Source organism: Galleria mellonella, unplaced genomic scaffold (genome assembly GCF_026898425.1).
Source record: "Galleria mellonella isolate WM207_F2 unplaced genomic scaffold, CSIRO_AGI_GalMel_v1 utg377, whole genome shotgun sequence".
In the NCBI taxonomy this organism is placed as follows: Eukaryota; Metazoa; Arthropoda; class Insecta; order Lepidoptera; family Pyralidae; genus Galleria; species Galleria mellonella.
This window is the reverse complement of record NW_026442089.1, coordinates 779,954-804,862: the sequence shown is the minus strand read 5'-3', so window position 1 is coordinate 804,862 and position 24,909 is coordinate 779,954. Positions and strand designations below refer to the sequence as shown.

Sequence of the window (24,909 nt, the reverse complement as noted above, 5' to 3'; positions counted from 1 at the left end):
ATAACTATAAAATTAAGATGACAATATTTAACATGTTCTGCCATAACTATCTCTTGCGAACTTGAACAAAATTAACCATTACAACTTTAATAAGCAATAAAATTCTCCTAAAAGTTTTAAAAATTTCGCCCTATAAGAAGTGATAGAAAGTTGAACATAATGGGCACTTTTAGTATTTACCGTGCACGATTTATCGTGAACTTTCGCGTTATTATCGTGCAGTTCCACGATATACCGTGCAAATGAAACCTTTTATACTTTGCCGTGACACGTGAAGTTCTAGGGAAAAGTTTAAAAACGCCCAATAGAGATCGAATTCGAACATGTCGGTAATAATATAATGCAACATAGAGCATGACTTAATTTTTTGTGATTACTTTTTCTATTTGTATATTGTGAATGGCGTGTTTTCTTGCAATAAACGGATTATTCTTTTAAACATTTAGGACTTCGTAAAGGAACTGTCGAATGAAGCTGATGAAATGATAGCTGCAGCAAACAAGTGCTCCAGTAATGTACAAGTAAGTATCGAAGTATGCTTGCATATTTTAAATTCAGAAAGTAAGTTTTCGCATTTTACATCTTTTTTTTCACTAAATCTATAGAAGGAGCTTATAACGAAATATATCTAACTTTGTTTATACATAAGGTTTCTTTTTAGTTTACTTGATATCTATTACAGAATTCACACTCTTAAAAAATTAACATTTTGCACAGGAGTTATTAATAATCTTTTGCAATACTCCCACAAATTCTATAAGTACATTTATATGCATACAATAATATGCATTCGGGTAAAGGATAATATTTAAGGAACACAAATTATATTCTAGATAATAAAGGACATCAATTACCAGATAAAAACGGACGCGTACAACATAACGAACCCATCGAACGATCACAACAGAGGCACTGACACTACCGTCGATGATATACAGGAAATCAATCGATTTGGACGGGTGAGGTTTTTGTTGTATTTGTACCTCTTTGATTGTTTTCTAAAGGAATTATTTCACCTTTTCTATTTTATGTTTGTAGTTCATATTTTTTTAGAGTTTAATGCTTGTTCTATATCATTGTTACGCTTAGTTTGCTGTGATTAAAATTCTTAACAGCTACCCTAAATTACATAGTTCATAGTTAGCGTTTATCTAGAATTTTTTTCTGCATTTTGGAGTCTTTCAATTAAACTGTCTTCTAATTCATAATATAGGTTTATCACAGATTCTGTTCAATATCTATTATAGCTTATCATGAATGTGTAAAAATTAATGTTTCCCTCAAAGAATGATACAATTACATAAAATATGAAGATAAAAAACAGCACCATAAGAAGCAAGGTAAAGAGACAACAATGAGCATGAAAGAAATGATGATCTTGGAGATTGTATTTCTTCCAAGCAAAATTAAGAAAGAGAGAAGTAATTATACTATAATATCTATTAATTTTATGTCCAGGATTGCACCAAATATATTCAAGAGATCAAATCTGAAATTAGTAAAGTAGCAGATATAAAAGAAAAAACAATGCTTGAAGACAAAATTTTGAGTTTAGAGGACACGTTGAATTTGTTGAGGTATGTACTTTCTGGCCATACAATTTTATTTACGGTTGTCCCACGTTGGGCGCCAATATTAAATTGTTGAAATATAAACTTTATATCTATTAACAATTAAACTGGTTGTCAAATTTTATAGTGGTGTGTCTTTGTGGTATCAAGCAAATAATTACTGCGGACTGAAAATGGTTTATTAGGGTTTGTAAGCGATAATTATTTTTTTTTATTGGTTTTATTGTTGTGGATAAACAAAATTTAAATTTGAGAAGTAAAATGCATTAGTCACTATAACTACCTAAGATAATCATAACAGTCAGTGGTTTAGTAGAGATGGGAATTAACATGGTTATTTTGGAAAATATTATAATTCACCTGAGATTTATCTTGACGTTTCGACCAGGTTACATCGGTAATAAATTTCAGGTTTTTTATAAACTAAAAAGTCTTTAAGTTACAACCTTTTCACATATATTATGTGAAAATGTTCATAATTGTTAATGTTTATGTGTTTAGATCGATGCGGTTTATTCTCAGTAAATAACAATATTTTGGTTCGGAATCTGCAGAAAAATCCTAAAAATCATTATAAGTTCAAGTTTTTTAAATAAAGATTTATTCTATTCCAATAAATAGTACAGAAATCATTAAAACATTTAACTCTAGGTTCGCAGCACAAAGCGCAGTTGCAACGACAGCGAGTGCGTCACTTGACGAAACTCTCTGCGATTTGACCGAGTTGGAAAACAGGATACAGCAGATGCTACTCCCTGCTGATAAACTAACCGGTCTTAATACTAAGGTAAAAAACATCAATTTGATTATCCAGAAATACCAGGTTATAAATATCAAGAACTAATCATGTACCTGTGTGATGACGGAGTAACAATACAATCTATTACCATGGTTTATTCTCCTCATGATGTCGTAAATGAGGGTTTAGAGAAAAGGAATTGTCAAAATTAATTCAGAATTAGCAAATATATAGGTATAACATATGCACAGAAAATAGTTTATTATCATGGATGATGATGAAATGCTTTTGCTTTTGTCTGTAGTATATAATGGCAGAGTTCTAGTGGAAGATAAAATGGCCAAGATGAAATTAGTTCAATCAGTTGAATCATCGTGGCGAATTTAAGAGAAATTAACCACGACAGTTTCACGGATGGATCACGTAGAGACCGACCCCTTCTCCCTTTAATGTAATCTAATTTGAAACCTCCAGCATTTAAAAACTATGTTAAATTTACAGCGTAGTGGACCGGGGAGTGGGTTTGACTGGGGCAAGAGTCAAGTGGTGGCGGCGGCAAGTGGTGCAAATCTACATAAGCTTGCTCCAGCGTTCCTTGCATACGCGGATGACATGCGAACGCAAACAAAACTGTCGGACCCGGGGGAGAATAAGCGGTGAGTTACTTCATGCAATTTTTCTATTCATTCGTTATTGGGTTTGATTGGGAATCGAAAGATTGTACATTTATTCATCTACAGATGAATAAATGTACAATATTTCGACAGTTACCTTTACCAGTTACCGTTAACTACAGTTACCTTTCTTAGTTGCTATTAACATCTGTGTATTATTATGATATCGTCTCTCAATCTTTTAAAGGTAATTCGAGTTATTACGAGAAAGATCGTGGTAGAGATTTGTGAAGTTTAAAGGTTGAGGTGAAATAATTAGCTCAGGTATAGATACAGATAAAGAAAAAGGTCGTTGTTACATTATGGTGTATTAAAATTAATGTGTACGACCTTTGTTTTAGCTTGAAAGAACATTTGCAGAAGATGATTCAACTTCTTAAAACACTGACGGTGACGACAAGCAGACGTGTTGCCACTTGGCAGGATATCAGCGGTCCAGAAGTGGCGTCTGTCACAGAACAACTTCTTAAGGTAAAATCATCTTTAACGTAACTTTGAGGAATGGCCTTTTCCATGATGTGTGGTCTTAATTTTATAACCTCTAGTTCTTCTATTGTAACATAAAAATACTTAGAATGTCGGTATATTAGCAGTGCGACCAACCATGCATGAACCATATTATCTTTGCGTTCGTTACAGACACAACGATTCTATGCCATGCCATTATTATTATTAAAAACGTCAAATATGAATATTCCAGTATTTTATAGACAGCTTATTGCTAAATGAAATTACCAGGAAATTGACGCTGCATCGGAGGGTGCACCTGGGAAGACTCAGCAATCAGTTATGAGTAACATCGATGCCAACAAACTGTTGCTGTTTACGGAAAAGAAGATTGAAGGAGACAGAAAGTATGTAAATATAAGTATAGTTAAAGATCAAGTGCTTATATAAATGCGAGAGTAAGATTTGATAGAAGGTTTAATGTAAAATATGAACGGACTTGTTTCGTTGGTTCCAGAATATGTAACGAATGTCGAATATAGTACTTGTGTCGAAGCAGACTTAGACTTGTTATTTCATGATTTGCTTTTTATTGTCTGAACGATAAAACAATGCAATTGTTTTTAATCGCCATTTACATGCTTACAGAAATTAACATAGACTTTCTAGTAGTACTGATAACTGCTTACCTATTAATTTTATATTGTATATAATTAAAAACTGTATTGTATAATATATAAATGGGATTATACAAAGAGCGAAGCATCTTACATAACTAGTTTTTGTAGAGTGTGAAAACACTTGTTTAAGATCTCGGGATTATTTTTAATTGACATTTAGATTAAATAATGATCGGTATTTATAATTTTAAGAATTTAAGTCATTATATTAAGAAATAGAATGACTAACAGGCTTTTTGAGCATGAATTTCAGTATAGAATGTTGAGTTCTGTCTAATTTGATGACTTATGAAAGCAAATGAATGACAGAAGCTTCTGATACTTGATTGTCTCTGCTTTGCAAAAGAAATAGACAATGTTACTGATTAAATACAAATAATTACTATAAATACTTGAAAATTTTACAGAAAAATCGAAGATAAACTACAACAGACGTCTACGAAGCTCAACTCCATGCTTGGTACAGTAGTGATGAGCACACATAATTCTCAGAGTCTTACTAGAAGCCTCAAGGCCACTGTTGAGGCCGCTACAGAGCTGGCTGCTTTGGCAAGAGCACTCAAAACAAATGTAAGTAGTAACGTACCAAATTGAAAGTATAAACAATGATTTACTTTATATTGATAACATACTCATAGTATTTCATAATGAAAATATTATTTTGTTTGACTCATCAGGATCCGGTTCAAAATTCAAAGATAGAGGAGGCGGTCCGAGAGATGAATTTCCAGACCTATAATGTTGTGAAATTGTTAGATCTTGTTAGCCAAGTAAGTTAATGTATTTTGTAGTTATCATATTTACTCATAAATCATTAAATATGTATTTATTTACAACAAGTTTTAAGCTTCAAATGATGGCACCCTTTAGGTTTCTAAATTGATTTCGTCAACTGCACAAAAGTGTGTTTTTTTGTAATCTTTATCTTTGATTTAGATTTGAATCTATTTATTTGTTTAAGTCATAGTTATCAATATTTTTTATTTCTATTATTTATTTATTTATTACATCCACTGGGTGAGCCTTACAGGCTTCCAATACGCTCACCCAGGAAAGCAAGAGTACAATAACATATAAAGGAATATTACACAAAAATATTAAACAAAAAATAATATAAAAAGATTTAACTGAAACAAAAAACATCTGAACACAAATACTCTGTGGTCACTCGACGAAACTCCAGCAAGTTGGAGGCAAATACATCCATACATTATATCAGCCGTTAACTGTCTACAGCTGAACAAAGGCTTTCCTCATAAGAGGCATTTCGCACAGTAGTTGCCACGCTTAGTAGACGGAATGGCAAACGCAGTTAGATTTTTGGTGACGTTTTAAGGGGTCAGTGTACCCCTAAAACCCCTACCCATCCCTTGACCTTTATCATCATAGTCATTAATATCCCACTATTGGACACAAATCTCTCTAATAACACTATAAATTAGTCTATTATTACCATATTGACCAGGTGTTTCGTTATGAGGTTTAATTTCGAGTTTTCTTGTGCTTGCACTGGTGAATTCTTCATTATTTCATTCATTTATGTCACGTAGACCTTCATATGACTTGCCGGGTAAGAAAACAAGTGATGATACATTGTATTTTACTTAATTATGTATTTATATTTAGATTTCGTAAACTTTATGTTTTAAATGTTCTAACTACACATTATTTCATTCAGGATCCTAACAATCGAGTGTATCGCAAGAGATTGCTTGACGCATGCCGTCTTCTGAACGACGCTATCAACAAACTTGTAAGTATTATTTACCTTGTTTAATACATTAATAAACAAGATTAATTTGCTCACAGTTTTGTACATAATGTTAATTTTATTATATTACTACTTAATTTTAAGCAATCACTCTTTGAGGCTGTTGACTTTAAAATGATTCTGTAAATACAAAACTTTTAGTATACAAATTGAATAATATTTTTATAGAATGGCAAACAAGCTGACGGCCCACCTGATGGAAAGTGGTAACCATCGCCTGTAAATATGAATAGTACCATAGATAGAGGATATTGGTGCCATTCCTGAGTATTATAACGTCACGACTATAATTTTTCACAGCCATATTTCTTAAAATCTACTCTTCAAACCAGAACTTGGCCATGCAAACATAACTGCTTCACGGCAAAAACATAAATGGGACAGAGGTATCCAAGCAAACGACGTTTATACAAAGTATTCCTATGCTAATTTATTTAATAAAAGAATAATCACTCTGTTTATAGGAAAAGTATCGGATTCGATTTTTTAAAACCTATATATGGTTACTACTTCATTGAAGGTACAACACTATTTTACAAGTTCTTATACAGTAGTTGTGAGTAGGATATGGTAGTTATGGTGATGGTTTTATATCTTTAGATCCTATCTAATTTTCACTGTATTTTCTTATCTACCTTATTACTGTTTGTATGTTTTGTTACATCTGTGGGAAATATAATTTATGAGAAACATACATTGTTTACGTTTGCTTTATCAATTATTTGTTCTACGTTTCGCTTGGCATTTTTCAAATCTTTTACTATATCTTTTTCATCTTCTTTTATAAGTAGTTACCTATTAATAACAGGTGTACCTTTGATATTATTAGAAAAATGTTTCGTCATTTAACGCATTTTTAAAGGTTTAATTATTTTTGTTTTCTCCGTGCAATCTATTGAAAACTGGTTTGGAAGTTAATAAGAATTGTGGAAGAATACAAATGTATTTTTAATGATAACAGTAGAACAAAGTTCGTCAAGTGTAGACAATTACAACTACTAACATACCTGTTTACTTTTATTTGCTTGTGTATTGTCTAATGATGTCCTTGTAATTAGTTCAATAACATGATTGTAATGTAGAAATTCATCTGCATGTTTGTTTTGGACAAAATCATTTTTATTCAGCTATTTTTTAGAATTACTTTATTATTATTCCTAAATTAAAACTAATTTTACACATTGCAAGAGGTTTTCGGTTATAAAAACAAATCGAAAGGTGGAACCAAAATTGTACTTTATATTATATAATTTCTAGTTTTATGTAGCTTTTTATATGAAATTTTAATTTATCTTTTACAGTCTAATTTTATCATCACTAAATGTTTTATCACGTAATTTACTATATCCATGATATATATATATGTAATTTTCAAAACCATAACAGGGTTCATGTAGAGGACAAATAATTAATGTATTACCATTTTTATTAACAATTAAACGAACATTAATAGCAGTTTCAGTTATTAGTTTACAAATTTCATTAAATTTGTACCAAATAAAAATATACCACAAAGGTGACTAACGACCATGCAGCCTGTCTGATGGTAAACGGTCACTAGCTTATGGATGCCTGTAACACCATGAGTGTTATGTGTGCGTTTTCCATTAAGATTAATATTAAATCACTAGACAATCAAAACTATGCTTGGTATTTTTAAAGCGACTTAATATTCTAGATAATATTATTAAGAAGAATAAACGTATCATAGGGTCGCGTAACATCTAATGGTGACAAGAGGCGACGGAGATTATAGGTGCAAAAACTTTTGTAATTTAATATGGTTTTTATTAATATATTCCAAAAGAGTTCAGCAGGAGCCTACAGTATAGAGTTGGTTAAAAGCTCTTTCAGCAAGGACTCATTTTATAAGTGCAATAAAAAATTAATAATTTGAGAATTATTTCTGGTCTGGCATCTTATAAAACAAAACCGACATGTAGCATGTCGTTACTTCTGATTGATATAGATTGCCTTGCAGAGCCAATAAGTGAGATTATAGGTATTATTAACGAGTTGGGACAAATATAACCATTTGTAACTTGCACTTTTGTAATTTATATATACACATTGTTAAAAGGTTTTTATTAATATATTCCAAAAGAAAGAAATAACTGCCAATCAAAACAGTTAACCCAGCAGTTGTCCGCTAACCACATGCTTTCATGGAAAGGATGGCTTAATAGATGGCCCAATAAATAATATATATGTAATATTATTTCCTATAGATAAATTGAAGAATGAAGATCCGATGTCCCGTGAAGAATTAAGTAAAACCCTCGGCTACGTTAGTTCAGCTGTACACAATACTACAGAATTCGCTGTGCAGTGTGCATACTATGTGAGTATTCAGTTTCATTGGCAACATAGTACGTGGATCAGTTGTGACCGTCATTTATTCCGAATTCTTATAGTGCTCTTCTGTATTTTAATTTAAGTACTTACTTATTCCAAAAAACTGTTTCCTGCAAAGACTTGTCCCAGATCAGTAGCCTCATCATTTTCCGCTGTTGAACATAGATCTCGTATCATATCATGAGAAGCAATCCTGAGCATCTGTATTCATTGACTTTCAGCAACACATTTGAAACCAATCATCTAGTAACCTACAGATGTTTAATTAAATCTTGTGAATGAGTTTCAATTATTATTGTTTTCTACCTTTTATAATTGAGTTGTGAGTTTGGTATCATTCTAATTTATTTCTGTTCTTTTAGTTATCACTGTCGGATCGAGATATCGAGGTGGCTAAGACAGGCTTAGTAGACGTGAACCAGTTGATGTCCACCGTGGAAACTTTACACGAGATCTGCTACAGGATTCTGCAGTTCGAGCCAGATCAGGTTTTTACTAACATTTTATTGATCTGATATCATAGCATGTGCAAATTAGAATTGGTATGGATAGAACTAGATAATATTATTGTTTCAAGTTGTCATATTATTAAGTTTGCTTGTAAAATGACTATTTAGAGAAATTTTATTATTGCTTCTTCATTGTTTTTTTTTTTAATTTCTCTTCTTGCTATCTATATTTATATCATCATCATCTATATCTCTTATGTAACTCACATCTTTTTTAAAAGGAAGAGCTTTCAATGATTTATATTTAAAAAGGAATTGTTATTAAAGAAACAGCACTTTGTTTGGATTTGAATCCAAAATATTTCTATAAAAATCTATCTAAATCTATAACGCAGGCTAAATCAGAAGAGCCAAATTTGAACAAGCAAGTGCAGAATTTGAAACAAACTCTAATCGAGGGTTCAGATAAGTCGGTGCATATGAAAGAAGAATTGGTACAAGTTGCAAACAAAGTGGATAAAGCTGTTGCAGATTTGCATAATGTCATACATGAACCGAATTCCAATAGAGTGAGTATTCATCATCGTTAGTATTATATTTGTGATCATTTAAATTTGATTTTTATTCTATTAAATGGTATAGATATAAAAGATCTAATAAATCTGAGATCTAATAAAAATTTCACTAATCTTTTTGAATGAGAAGAAACTAAACCTGTTAATGTCCCAGTAAAATTCTGTTGACGCTGAAGTTTGTTAGTATCGATTTACAATAAAAGTATTTAAAGATTTTTGTCTGTTGTCTAGTAACCACAGTACCATCTCTGTTTAATTTGGGCACATCCCGGATACTTCATACAAAACGCCACGATTCGTGCTTGTTACAATTACAGGAACAAGTAACGTCTGTACAATGTGACAATGTGTGCGTGTGTTAGGGATAGCGCGGGAATAGCGCGCGATTCGACGTATTGTTTAATGTGAACCGAGCTGTGATATTATGCTCTGTAGGATATGAATACCGTAAACATTATATCCTTTTCTGACATGAGCATATACTAAAGCGTAGATTAGAGATATTCATTATAGTAACTGACGCGTGTCTGAGAGGGGGTGAGGTCAGATCGCAGTGGGCGGGAGGGAGTAGTACTATACTTTTTTAATGTTATTTATAGTGTAGTTTGGGACTAGATGCCGATGTGTAGGATTTGGATTTCAAATGCCATTAAAATATTTCCTAGAATTGAATGATTTTTCGTCTTATATTATATATTTATATAATGTAGGTAATTAAAGCATATACAAACATTTGCATACTGATTGACCAAAATGAAATAGCTTGAATCTTTCTGCATCCCATATACTACATGAATGTCAAATTTTACAACTGGTTGCGCCGTTAAAGTGTCAAATGAATTTATTTTACATTGATTGTTTCATTTGTTTTTGTAATATAGTTTATTGTTTGTTATAGCAATATTTATGTATTTATACATTTATTTATTTAATATATTATAGGTATGTTTATATCAGTCTAATTATATGATTATAATATATGAATATATTAAGTATTAATTTTTATACCCCTTCTATTCAATAATGCAGCGCTTATTTCTCAGTTTGCCAAACGGTTGACTGGCAGAGAACACCGTCCGGTTTAAGTCCGCCAAATGTATATAGAATTACACTGTGCATTAAAGATTTAATAAATAAATTTATAATATGAATAAGGTTTAATTTTGCAAAAATGTCCTCAGGCTAAAATAACATCAGCGACTATGAAGGTTCTGGATACACTGAAATTAGTAAATTCAATATCTGAACACCCATCTTTGATTCCCAAAGAGAACGACGTGTCTACTGAAGCTCAGCAGAGACGCGACGATGTTATGAAAAATTCCAGGTAAATTTAATTTAATAAAGAAATTACCTAATATGATTAGTAATTCATCATTATTATACCAGCCTTTAACTGTCCACTGCTGAACATAAGTCTCCACCTAGGGGAGTTTTGCCAGTAGTTGCCACGCTTGGCAGGCGGGTTGGCAACCGCAGTTAGGCTTTGAAGATGTTTTAAGAGGGACGCTGCTGTCTATACCTCGCCCTCACTTGGTCGATTCTTACGACATCCACGGGAAAGGAAGGGGTGGCCTATTCTATGCCGGGACCACACGGCCATAGTTAGGCCAATTAGTAATTAATATTCAATAATAATAAAAATTGCCCTGTGGTCCCGGTTTTATTAATAGCAAGAATGAATGGAGATGTCGTTAGGGGCTGCCCTAGATAGACGTATGCCGACCAAATAGGCGATGTGCTGAAGAAGGGCCAAATTAAAAGTACCCGTAATCGGCGAGCGTGTATGAAAAGATTGATGAATGTGGAAGAAGCGAAGGAGGTTTGTTTGAATCGAAGCATTTGGCGTTTCATTGTTTCTGCTTACCCTAATGAGAGACAGGCGCGACAGATATGTATGTATGTATTTTCAGATTTCAAAATTAAAAATTTAGCTCTCTTGTAGAATACGGTACATGTTCTAGTATTTTTGTATTTTGTCATTATTGTAACCTGTTTTTAATACAAATTTGATCGATAATAATCAATTATATATTTTAGGAGTTTAACAACAAAGACACTGTCGTTAATAAGAGAGGTGGGGGCTGCCGAGGACCGGGAGACGATGACGTGGGTCATGTTCAACACTAGAAAGGAATTGCTCCAAATATTCGAGACCTTATTAGAGAGTGTCAAGTAAGTAGAGCTATTGTTAATGATCACATTAGCTTTTTATTGAATGAATGAATGAATGAATGAATGAGTATACTTTATTTGCATTATACAATATAGGAAATAAACAAGACAATTTACAAACATAACGATACGATTGTATAAGTACAGTGAGGCTGTCTTATTGCTGAGAGCAATTTTTTCAAGACAACCTTAAGGTTAATTGTTGTAATAATAATGCTTTATAATTAAAAAAAAGCATCTTTGGCAAATTAAAAATATATAAAAATTATATACATACATACACACGCATACATATATACATACACATACATATATACATACACACATACATATACCTATCAATCAAACAAAATTATATAATCCCATGCATATATGTCAAATATGTACCAAATGCAATAAGATACATATTAATAATTATAGGCAATTATATATTTTTTTTAAATGAAGAAAAATCAGATAGAGAAAAGATAATCTTTCACTTGTCGTTTGAAAGAATCAATGGATTTTGTACTTCTAATAACAACAAATGCTAGAAACAGTGAAGGAATTGTGATAAAATTTAGTGGAATGAGAAGGTGTCATAAGGGAAAGGTTTTCGGAAGAACGTAATGTTAAAGTAAGAGAGGATGAATTTAAAACGTTCTTTAAGATAGGCAGGTGCACCAGGGTTAAAAAGAATATTATGTAACAAAGAGAGGGTATGTAAATCTCTTCGCCGGCGTATGGGAAGCCACTTAAGCTGAGAGCGATAGTGCGATACATGATCAAATTTGCGCAGACCAAAAACAAATCGTATGCAGAGGTGAAGTCGTCATTTAGCATATCAATATTTAGATCTGGATAAGCGACGTCTGCATAGTCAAGGATAGGGAGTAGGAGGGATTGAGCTAGGGAAATTTTAGTGGCTGTAGGGAGAAAGTTTCTAAGTCTTCGAAGCGACGCAGAAGCAGCGAACATCTTCCTGCTAAATATTCGATAGAGTGGAATCCTTCTTGACAGATTAGAGAGTAATTTAGATATATCAAGTATGTAAGCGGGGCTACCAATAATAATCGTATTGTTAATGATCACATTAGCTTTTAGTATTACTTATGTAAGAATAATAACTCTTTTGTTATACAACTTTGAATGACAAACAAGCTGACGGCCCACCTGATGGAAAGTGGTAACCGTCGCCTATAGACATGAGCAGTACCATGGACATAACAGAGTATACTGTTTCGCCCATGATACTCCCCATGCGTTGCCATTCCTGAGGACTCAGGTGTTGTTCCTCTCTACCCTGTAAATTTGCTGCCATATCGCACCTTTCAAACTGAAACACAGCCATGCAAACACAACTGCTTCACGCTAGAAATATGAAGGGGTAGAGGTACCCTAACAAACGACATATATATATTTTTTATTAACACTTATTTAGCACACATTTAATGGACATTTCTAACCTGTAATTGATCATTTTTGCTGATGGAACAGGAGGCGAAAAATAACAAAAGATATCAAACGTCGCACTGTAAGGTTTTAAATTTTTCGCCTTTCTTCGACGTATCTTGCTTTGAGATGATTTATATTTTAACTTTTAAGTTATGCTTGCAACTATTTACTTGCTGTTTAACTAGTTATACTTTAATATTAGTAAAATTAACGTTTTTTTTTAATTCCACTGCTGAACATAAGCCTCCCTCTAGGAGGGTTTTGCCAGTAATTGCCACGTTTGGCAGGCGAATTGGCAACTGCAGTTAGGCTTTGGAGATGTTTTAAGAGGGACGCTGCTGCCCATCCTTCGTCCTCCCTTAGTCCCACCTCTTACGACATCCACGGGAAAGGAAGGGGTGGCCTATTCTACGCCGGAACCCTATGGCCATTATTTTTATGAATTTAATTCAATTGCAGAGACAATGGGAAACGTGCTGGAATATTAGAGGCATCTGAACTAGAGGTATGTACCTGTGTATTAAATTATTGTATCTATAGCTTTTTAAATGTTAACCCTTCTTTGCATAATGGTGGAAATTTCCATTATAACATTGAATGCCCAAAATTTACATAAAAGAACAAGTTCACTTTAAGTGCATTGTGTCTGGATACCTTTACAGAAAAAAACATAGCTGTCAATTTTTTTTTTATCATTTTTCCTTTAATTTTGAACATGAATTATATCACTTTTATTTATTTCACCAATAAAAAAAAACATGCAAAGAAGGGTTAAATGTAGGAGTGGGTATTATACAGCAATATTTATGTATATCCCTTTCAGACCTGAACGATACGGGCGTGAGTTGTAACTGTAAAAAATTCTAAAACCGCGCGCAATTCATTTTTACGCACGAAGCTGAAATAACATGATAGTGAGATTCTAAACCAGCCAATAAGAAATCATTTTAGCGGTTAGGTGGTGCAGTAGTCTCGTGCGTGCCGGCAAGATGGCTTGCCTCCAAAACACGAAAATGTATTTATTCTGAAAGAAAAAAAATCTTAGGTCTGAAAGGGATATATTAATCCAATAATGTATATATATATTAAATATTAGTTAATCAATATGTAATATCGAAATAACTGACCTGATAGATTAATATAAATGTCTCATTGGTTTGGGCGATATCTAAATGACTGGTGACTTTTTTCCGTCATCAGTCCAAAGGAACCCAATATATAGATATCAGAGATGTGACTATCCATCCCTATTTTTTTAATGGGTGAAAATGGCTTGGTAGCCCCGTTTGCGCTATCGGTATACATTGGAGGGCCACCATTGAAAGATGATAGATGAGAATGTAAGGGCAGATCAGTTAGCCCGTCGTGACGAATTTAACGATAAATTAGTCACGATAGTTTCCAGGGGGAACTGCGTGGAGGTCGAATTGATAGGGTATATTGATAGCAATGGGGACTAACCTCCCCATCGTGAAAACATGATATGATTTTGTTATTTATAGTTATAGAAATTTCAACGATAAATTAGTCACGATAGTTTCCAGGGGGAACTGCGTGGAGGTCGAATTGATAGGGTATATTGATAGCAATGGGGACTAACCTCCCCATTACTAGCAATCCCTTCCCCCACCCAACCCTAGTTAAAACATTATTTTTTCAGTAAAACATGATATGATTTTGTTATTTATAGTTATAGAAATTTCTTAATACATATTATCATACATTTTATGATATAATCTGATTAACTTATGTGTGGTTTTGTTAACAAATTATTAATTCTAAACCTAGCTAATAAGCACAATAGACAAAAAAATTAATTAATATTATAATGAATGCTGGTAGTTAATGCTTCTTTCCAGCGGGGAAAGGGGTTGTTAGCAATGGAGTTTGACAGCCCCATTGCTAGCAATATGCCCTATCAGGTCGACCTCCACGTGGTTCCACCTGGAAACCATCATGAACAATTCTTGTTGAATTCGTCACGATGGGCTAACTGGCCTGCTTCATCCTCACCTATCATCCTTCACTGGTGCCCCGCCGGTGGATACCGATAGCGCGGGTGGGGTTACCATTCCATTATCACTCATAAAAAAAAATGCTTCTTTCCAGTCAAGGTTTGCTAGAAAAGAACTCTTACAGAGTTAAGCTCGCCTGTTGTACATATTAATTTAATATACATTATAACAATGTAATTTTTGTGTACAATAAAGTATATAATAAATAAATAAATAAATAAAATAATAGTTTCTCGATAGTCTTGGTTAGAAATCTTTATCGAAATATAACATACGGATCTCGGTAGGAATAAATCCGATTACATTGAAAATTGAATGATTTCATATTTATCACTAAGTAAAAATGTTTTTTTTTTTTATTTTTCTAGGAGAACACAAAGAAGAGTTATGTACAGATACAGTAAGTGGTTTTATTACTTATATATTAATTTATTACAGTACTAACATATAGATAATATTTCTTCGTATACTCTTGCTAACTAGCTTTTTTTTTATACAACTTAGAATGGCAAACAAGCTGACGGCCCACCCGATGGAAAGTGGTAACCGTCGCCTATAGACATGAGCAGTACCATGGACATAACAGAGTATACTGTTTCGCCCATGATACCCGCCATGCGTTGCCATTCCTGAGGACTCAGGTGTTATTCCTCTGTACCCAGTAAATTTACGCCATATCCCACCCTTCAAACCGAAACACAGCTATGCAAACACAACTGCTTCACGGTTGAAACACGAATACAGAAAATTGAATCGATTTCAAAGTCTCCCTCTGGTAAAATAGTATGGTAGCTTTTTTGCCTGCCACTTGGTATGTGTGTTTTTGAAGTAAACAAAGCAAAAAAGTAAACGACTTTTAGAATGACGTATAAAGATAAAACTTATACTAGATTTGAAGTTAGACTTTCAGACATACAACTACGAAAATCGCATCCAATTTGGTGTAATAGTTTTTGCGTAACACTGAAATAAAAATACAGATAGACAGACAGACAGAATTTCTAAAAAAATATTGTTTTGCGCTCTATTGATAGATAGATAATTTATTTGCATTACTTACAGCATAAAAATAACAATACAAACATACACATAATACATGTATGTTTATACACAGGAAAAGAGATAAAAAAATGAAAAACAAAAAAAAAATACAAAAAGCAAAATATATAAAACAACTATTTCCTTCTTTCATGCGTGTGCAATAGTAACATAAAATGGTCACATCTCAGTTTATTGTTTTGCCCTCAAAAGAGCAAAACACTGATATTCTGCTGTGGCCAAGTCAGCCGCGAAATTACATAATAAAAATAATAATAAAAAGAAATATGAATAAAATACATTGTGTGTGTCCATTACATTTGATATTATATTCTAAATAAATAACAAATACCATTAGATGAAGGGTAGTCAGAGGTCACTGTCTGTCACATTTAGGCAATATTGGTCTTATTAAAAGAATTCGTGTTAATTTTTCTTAAACATCTTTGTACAGACATCGTCAAGATACAATTTTATTATATTAGTGCAGTGTATTTCGTTGTTAATTGAAATAAAAAATAAACAAAACAAAAACAATCTGAATCTGATTTCTAGATACCGTCGGTAATACATTATCCCATCAAAAACATAAATGTAAAATGAGAGCCAAGTTCAATATGACGATCGAGCGTCGTTACCATTCTGTCGAAAAATGAATTAAGATCCAAGATGGGTGCCAAATTCTGTGTAGAAAATCTTAAAATTTACAAGTTACAGAAACATGCAACATTATACTAGAGAGCAGAAATGGTTATATAAAATGAATTTATACAACAATTTCTTGTTTTTTGTTACTACAACCATGTTTTCTACTTAATAGATATTATAAATTCTTAAAATTTAACAGACAATTATTTACACAATGCATTTATTTCACTCGGTATGTAATTCAAACTTTGGCTTCGCCAGTTATTTTATATATTATTGTAGACGAGCTAAAGTCCTTTAATAACTGTGCAAAATTCCTTATATGTAAGTTAAATAGGTTTCGAATTGTGAGGTGGTCAAATGTAGCTCGAAATGTCTCATGTAATATTACACTCGATTGCTGCGTCGTCAGTTCCTTGTTCTTTGAACTTGGCTGGATACGCTGCCGCGTGTCTAAAACATAGTATATTTGTGGGTACAAAAATGTGTTTTTTATAATAACTGTTGACTGTCCACTGCTGAACATAAGCCTCCTCATAAGGGGTGTTTTGCCACGCTTGGCAGGCGGGTTAGCAACCGCAGTTAGGCTTTTACAGATGTTTTAAGAGCGGCGCTGCTGTCCTTCCCTTCGCCATAAGCTCCTAAAATCGCCTCTTATGACATCCACGGGAAAGGAAGGGGTGGTCCATTCTATGCCGGGATACACAGCGAATATAAATAACTAGTACTTGTAGGTACAATAATACGTAGGATAATATTTTTAATATTTTTTAATTTACATTTAAACATGATTCTAGGTTGGAATTAGCAAGCAAATGGCTTCAGGCACCGACGTGTAAGCCTGACACGAAGAGAACTGGTGAGGCCGCTGCACAAAAAATCTTGGATATTGCAGAAAAGGTACAATAAATTTTATCTGTATTAATATTATAAGAGGAAAGATTGGATTTTTTTTTAATTTAATTAGCATGAAAATACATTAAAAAACTATGGGTTTTGTAGTACCACTTAAACCTCTTGGGCTTGTGGTGATACATACTTTACATGTCGTTCTCAAATGTCAATATTTACATTAATATTCTGCTGTTTCAGCAAGGTTTTACAGTAAGTAAGCTTTCAGTTTAAACTTTATGTTTTTAACAGTGATATTGCTTTGCAAGTTAGTAGGTAGAGAATTTACTAAAATATTTTGTATGTTTGTTTATAATGAATAAACTCAAAAAGCAATTAGGATTGCCTTTACCCCATCGGAGGATGGAATTAGTTTTAACAGGCAAATTTTTGATATCACGAGTTACATTATTGTAATTCTGAGAGTGGTCTCTAATTTCTTGTAAATTGCCTAAGTTATTCGCTGATGATGTAGCCTTTTATCATCATCATATCATCATTTTTATCATATCATTAACTGTCCACTGCTGAACATAGACCTTTACCTATTGAGTGGGTTCTACCAGCAGTTGCCACACTTGGCAGACGGATTGGCAACCGCAGTTAGGCTTTGGTGCCGTTTTAAGAGGCACGCCGTTGTCCACCTTTCGACTATTACATTCTTAGTTACATCTTACGACATCCATGGGAAAGGAAAGGGTGGTAGCCAGTGATTTTTTGTCCATAATTTTAGTTTAAAAATGTTTTAAAACATTTTTATTGTTTGATACTGAACATCGAGAATTAAATGAACTTCATGTATTTGTCGTAACACGTCCAGATAGATCGTAGGTATGCTCTCTATATTTACAAAACTTTTAGATGGCAGAAGAATTGAAGGGTCCAGAAAAAGAAGAAATCTGTCACCTCACAGAAGAATCCAAGCAATTGTTAACTGCCTGCGCTGGTAAACACACCATGGACAAGGCCGGGTGACTACCTTCATTTTGAAATAACATTACTAGATGTACTTATTTTGTAGAGAATGACTATCTTTTGTAAAACAAAAGTTTAAAATCCTCTACCATAAATTTTCTACTCTTTTCTGCGTGTATATATACGTTAACATGGCACTCCCTTCCAATTTTTGTACTTCAATGTTTGTGACTATATACAGACGTAATGCTCTGTTTGTGTGTGTGTGTGTGTGTGTGTGTGTGTGAAGAGACGTCTTCAGTAGCGATCCGGTCAGAGGACTATTATATTTCTTAATCGAAAATTGTACATATAAATATTTTTACTCAGTAAATTCCATTTTTTTTTAGATTTTGGAGACACGTGCCATGTTATGGTGGACAGTATATAGGTACAGGAGGGAAAGGGATTGTTAGTAATGGAGACTGAGAATCCCATTGCTAGCAATATACCCAACCAGGTCGACCTCCACGCGGTTCTCCCTGGAAACTATCATGGCTAGTTCCTGATGAATTTATCATGATGGGCTAACTGGCCTGTTTTCATTCTGATCTATCATCCTTCACTGGTGCACCGCCAGCGTATCCCGTTAACGCAGGCGGGGTTACCATACCATTTTAACCCATCAAAAAAAAAATATATATTTGTTTGTATTATTTAAAAAATATAAAAGTGTACTGTAACAAATTTTCTTTGTGTATCATTCTTCTTGGCTAAAATTACGTTCCGAATGGACAGTAATGGAGTAGTGACTATTTAAAAAATGCGCAAATCTGAGTTACTTGAATAAAAATCTTTCTTTCTTTCAAAGTATTTTATGCAAGATGTTTTTCTACAAACATTAATTATTTATTTAATTCACTATGTTTACTTTCATAATAGTTATTTGTAACTTAATTTCTTCAAAATGAAAGTCCTTTTTTATATCTTAAATTACGGTTATTGTAATAATATCCTGAAATGATTCAACGTTTCGTTTCGAAGCCTCCTGCTGGAGCGACTGAAGGGCCTGAGGAAGTGCATCGAGCGTGGCATCGTCACCATGGTGGTGGAGGACTTCATGGAGGGAGAGGAGCCGCTCGCCGACCTCGAGTATATCATCGACATAGAAACTGGTAATTATACATTTATTGACTGAATGACATATTTTTATTAATTGAACACAATGTATCAAATAATATTAGCACTTAAATATATACTTAATAAAAATGAAATAAAATAAAACACGATTACTTACTGTGTAGAAGTGTTTGGTGCTCATTAGTCGATATCTGCATAACATTTGCCATCCACTTGCTTGTTAAAATATAGTGAAGCAAGAAAAAGAGATAAAAGGATATGGAGGGTATGGAGTATGTTGGTCTTTTTTGCTTCTCTCTCTTTGCATATTTTTGTTTCTTTTAGTGGTTTTTGTTTACTAGATAATATAAATGTAATTATGAATCTAAACAGACAATGAAGTGTTTTTTTAATAAGTGATAATGGAATGGTAACCCCGCCTGCGCTATCGGGATACGCTGATGGGACACCAATGAGGGATGATAGATGAGGATGAAAAAGCAAGTCAGTTAGCCCATCTTGACGAATTTCACTTAACTACGATGGTTTCCAAGGGGAACCGCGTGGAGGTCAACCTGATTGCTATTGCCTGTATTGCTAGCAATGGGTCAATTAGACCTCATTACTAATAATGTCTTTCCCCCCGACATTGAAGTGTTAAGAAAGATTCGTCGTTATACAGATGAAGCGAAACGAAAATTCTTGCTGGAGCGTAAGATAGCTGAGCTACTAGCACAGCTGGGGCGAGTGAAGAAGACAGCTCGACTGGTCGCGGACGCTGGCTCCGGCGGGCAGCACATCTCTGTTGAGATAGAGACGTGCACTAACCAGGTCAGTTCGTGACAGCAATAACCGTCCCATTTGTGTTTCTACCGTGAAGCAATTGTGTTTGCCCATGCATTCGAAGGGTATTCTATAGGTAAATGGGTGATAATAGAATGGTAACCCCGCTTACGCTATCGGTATACACTGGCGGGGTACCAGTGAGGGATGATAGGTGAGGATGAAGCAGATCAGTTAGCCCATCGTGATGAATACATTAGGAATTCAGCATGATGGTTTCCATGGGGGACCACGTGGAGGTCGACCTGACAGGGCATATTGCTAGCAATGGGACTGGTAGTCAGCATTACTAACCATCCCTTCCCCCTGTTTTGAAGGACAGTGAGTAGTAGTAGAAGTGGCAGTAAATTTACAGGGTACAGAGGGATAACACCCGAGTCCTCAGGGATGGCAATGCATGGGGGGTATCATGGACGAAACAGTATACTCTGTTATGTCCATGGTACTGCTCATGTCTATTGGCGACGGTTACCACTTTCCATCAGGTGGGCCGTCAGCTTAGAGAAGAGTGGCGATACAGGTTCATAATTAACATTTCTCGATACTTTGACCAGCATCATCTATGGGCGTTTCAACCACTATCAATTTTATTTCTATATAATTGGTTTTTCAGGCCGATCTCCTCGCTCCAATGCTGGTGAAAGCCGCACAGGAACGAGTTGGTTCACCCAATGACGAGGTAAGTTAAATTGATTTAAAATACGTCTTAGACCCAGATAGGGTGATGGCGTTTACGACTTTAAAAAGACGTCGTTCTTTTTTAATCTCATCACCATTATCATCAAAAAAAGAAATGAAAGAAAAAAGGAAAAATATTGAGTATTTCATAAAAATACAACGGTGATTAAATGAACAGTTAATTATAATAAAAACAAAATAATGAATGAGTTAACAACAGAAAGAATGAGAGTATTAGAAGCACACACTAATTTGTATGAGGATGTGTATGACATTTCTTTTGTAGATATGATGTCGGCCATCAGGGGACACAATTTGTAAGAGTCTCTCTCTTACAAATCTCATGCCATTTGTCTCGTTAAAATAAAAGGAACTATAAGATACCTTACAGTTTCTGCAATTTATATAATTATATAAATATACATACCAGATGGAGACTTTGTACAAAAGTCGATTGCTTGGGTACCTCTGTCCCATTCGTGTTTCAACCGTGAAGCAGTTGTGTTTGCATGGCTGTGTTTCGGTTTAAAGGTGGGATATGGCGTGAATTTACAGGGTACAGAGGAATAACACCTGAGTCCTCAGGAATGGCAACGCATGGGGGTGTCATGGGTGAAACAGTATACTCTGTTATGTCCATGGTACTGCTCATGTCTATAGGCGACGGTTACCACTTTCCATCAGGTGGGCCGTCAGCTTGTTTGCCATTCTAAGTTGTATAAAAAAAATCCTTGTTACAAACATAAAAATTGACTGAATTGAGAATCCTCTTCTAGTTAAAGTCGATTGAAAATAATGAAAAGGAGTATTTAACAAAATACCGTATTATTTTAGAGTCATATGCTTAGAATTTAATATATAACTAATTTATTATTAATTAAATGAATTAAATTAAAAAACAAAGGTATCTAATTAAATTGTAATAACATGTGTACATAATAACACGTAATAATGTTTACTACGTACATATTCTGTGTTGGCAGGCGGTAGTAGACAATTACAAAGCGATATTAGCTAAGTTCGCGGAGACCGTGTCAAGAGTGCGGGAGCTGTGCGACCAGTCTGTGGACCCCATGGACTTCGTGCAGACCGCTGGTGAGTTTCAATCTTCATCTTCTTCACCAGCTGTTATATCCTGGGTAATTGTTTATGGCAATTGGGCTTTTTTACCAAATCAATGGCGAGCAGCAGCCGTTTGGTGTAAAAAAGAAAAAAAACATAGTATTCTGTATTTTAGAGCAAGAAGGATGGCCAAGCATTTTCATGTACATAAACGATGTAGACTTTAAACTTAGATTATATAGATAGAGTGTCTCCATACAAATGCTTCGAGAAAACCGGGTCATCTTTTTCATACAATTGTATGTTATAAATAAATACAAGTGATTCCTTTATAACTTCCATATTCATTTTGTCTTATAATTTCTGTATCGTTTCAATGCGTAAACACTTGTTTTATTTATTAAATAATATGCCAAGATACATTGTACGCGTAAGTATGTAGAACACTGACAAAAAAACAAGTCAGCTTATTTGACAATTAGCTGACAAAAAGTTGACCCGTTTTTGAGGCTCGATGTTCTATCTAAGTATCTAACTATCTATCTAGTCTAAGGGTTTAAAATAGCCTAGAAATAAGTTAGTTATAAATAAATTTTGATTATATTTACCTTTTTAATATAATGAATTTAAAAATAAAATAATAACAAATACAATTAATTATAGTATACTTGTAAATTATTATAAAATATAACATTATTCTGATCTTCCATGTCTCACTCGGTCGTAATTTTGTTTGCTTTGTTTTTTTTTCAATTACTAATTAATAATTTAGACATATTTGTACCACTTTAATATAGTTACATTAATTTTATAACAACTCATTCAAAGGAGAGTACTAACCACCCTCTATAGACATGAACAACACCATAGAAATGTCAATGAGTTCTCTATTGCAGGAGAAACGATGCAACGTATGAGAGAAGATTCGTCGCTAGAAAAAGACAATTACCAGTATGCATTGTCGATTACCAAGTAAGTTTACGTTTTATTTTTTGTTGCATAATATAATATAAGCCATAAGTCGGTCTGTTAAATATTTGTTAGTAACGATATTTTTAAAACTAATGTTAGTAAATTTACACACATATACACACACACACACACATACACACACACTCACACACACACACTCACACACACACACATACACATACACATCGTGGCATAAAAACAATCTACACGATGCTTTGCAAATATCCCCGACGCGTTACAGAATAAATACATATATAAATGTATATTTTAAGTTACTAATACTTTTTTTTATACAACTTAGAATGGCAAACAAGCTGACCTATCTAATGGAAAGTGATAACCGTCGCCTATAGACATGAGCAGTATCATGGACATAACAGAGTATAATGTTTCGGCCATGATATCCCCCATGCGTTACCATTCCTGAGGACTCAGATGTTATTTCTACATATATATTTATATATATTTAATACATAGTTAAATAAATGACTGCTGACGTTGATCAGGCTGGCGAACCGCGTGATCAACGTGGGCATGAAGTCTTGCGACGCCAGACACGACCCCGAGCTGCAGCGCGCGCTGGCGGCCGTGCGGCGCCGCGTGGCGGCCAGCGTGCCCGCGCGCCGCAGCCTCGCGCCCGACTGGCGCCTCACCACCGCCGAGGTTCGTCTCACCATCTGCTAGTTACTTACTGCAAGTTTAGCAGCATTATTGCTAGCAATGTATCCTGCCAGCTCGAACTCCTCGCTGTCTCCTCTCTGTATCATCTTGTACTTAATTCCAAATAAATTTATTATTATCATCCCTCGCTAGTGTCTCGCCAGTGTATACCGTTAGCGCAGGCGGGAAAACCATTGCATTATCAATCATTAAAAAATATTAAATAACGCCATCTAGCCCCAAATTAAGCGCAACTTTTACTATAAGACACATAAATTTATTTGTATCAATACATGCGTAGAAAACTCTAAGAAAAAGATATTTAAATTTAATCCCCATAGTATAAGCTCTGTTCAGTTTAGAACTAGAAGAGGCTGTATCCAATGGCGTTTATTTATTTCATTTCTTTGCAGATTTTACGTACAACAGGCGAAGTGGAATCAGTGCTGGGTGGCGAGATGATATTCCAGAAGCAACCGGAATCTAATCAACCGATTTTCGTATGTATTTTTTCACAATTTTTTACAATTAAGAAATGTTCAGATAGCCGTGTAGATCTTGGCACAGAATAGGCCATCCCTTCCTTTCCCGTGGGTGTCAAAAGAGGTGACTAAGGGAGCTAATGAGGGGAGGGATGGACAGCAGTGTTAAAACACCACTAAAAGCCAACCCGCCTGCCAGTCGTTGCAACTACTGGTAAAACCCCCCTTATGGGGGAGGCTATGTTCAGCAATGGACAGTCAACGGCTAATACAATAAAAAGTGGTAGAATCGTACCTGTGGAACTGAAAATTTTCCTAAAGGTTGGAAGACGAAGAAGGCTTCAAACTAGTTTGGCAATTGATAAAATATTCAGAGCTTCAAATACTAACTTTCTTACTTGACGCTCCGTTTCGAGTTGGGAGACTCAAAATTTTTTAACATTTTTTTATCCATGTTTCTTGAGTGAAAATATTTAATTCCAAGCAGAATACATTCTTAAAAGATGCCAGTGTTTTCAATTTCACCTTGTATGATGATGATGATGATGTGATGGTGGTGGTGATAGACGGCCGCGCTGGGGCTGCACACAGCGGTGCGCGAGTGGTCGGCGCGGGACAACGAGATAGTCGCCGTCGCCAAGCGGATGGCCGTGCTCATGGCGCGCCTCTCAGACTATATGAACAACAGTAACTATTATATATTATTATTTATATATTTTCACTCCAAGTTCATTAGG

At 34.3% G+C, this 24,909-nt stretch overlaps 1 protein-coding gene across 1 annotated transcript in view; it reads left to right on the top strand.

Annotated features, from left to right (window-relative positions):
• Nucleotides 1-24,909, top strand: part of LOC113521060 (talin-1-like) — a 95,091-nt gene that overhangs the window by 66,248 nt on the left and 3,934 nt on the right. Inside the window, exons 68-95 of the mRNA XM_052897625.1 lie at nt 447-521; nt 834-959; nt 1,459-1,577; nt 2,223-2,358; nt 2,812-2,966; nt 3,326-3,455; nt 3,723-3,838; nt 4,519-4,681; nt 4,789-4,881; nt 5,790-5,864; nt 7,594-7,627; nt 8,111-8,223; nt 8,600-8,725; nt 9,082-9,255; nt 10,443-10,588; nt 11,302-11,436; nt 13,330-13,375; nt 15,254-15,285; nt 17,369-17,471; nt 18,324-18,433; nt 19,401-19,531; nt 20,158-20,306; nt 20,932-20,997; nt 21,980-22,091; nt 22,955-23,030; nt 23,537-23,693; nt 24,104-24,190; nt 24,739-24,859. Coding sequence (XP_052753585.1) covers nt 447-521; nt 834-959; nt 1,459-1,577; nt 2,223-2,358; nt 2,812-2,966; nt 3,326-3,455; nt 3,723-3,838; nt 4,519-4,681; nt 4,789-4,881; nt 5,790-5,864; nt 7,594-7,627; nt 8,111-8,223; nt 8,600-8,725; nt 9,082-9,255; nt 10,443-10,588; nt 11,302-11,436; nt 13,330-13,375; nt 15,254-15,285; nt 17,369-17,471; nt 18,324-18,433; nt 19,401-19,531; nt 20,158-20,306; nt 20,932-20,997; nt 21,980-22,091; nt 22,955-23,030; nt 23,537-23,693; nt 24,104-24,190; nt 24,739-24,859 — 3,106 coding nt within the window. The remainder of the gene's footprint in view (nt 1-446; nt 522-833; nt 960-1,458; nt 1,578-2,222; nt 2,359-2,811; nt 2,967-3,325; nt 3,456-3,722; nt 3,839-4,518; nt 4,682-4,788; nt 4,882-5,789; nt 5,865-7,593; nt 7,628-8,110; nt 8,224-8,599; nt 8,726-9,081; nt 9,256-10,442; nt 10,589-11,301; nt 11,437-13,329; nt 13,376-15,253; nt 15,286-17,368; nt 17,472-18,323; nt 18,434-19,400; nt 19,532-20,157; nt 20,307-20,931; nt 20,998-21,979; nt 22,092-22,954; nt 23,031-23,536; nt 23,694-24,103; nt 24,191-24,738; nt 24,860-24,909) is intronic.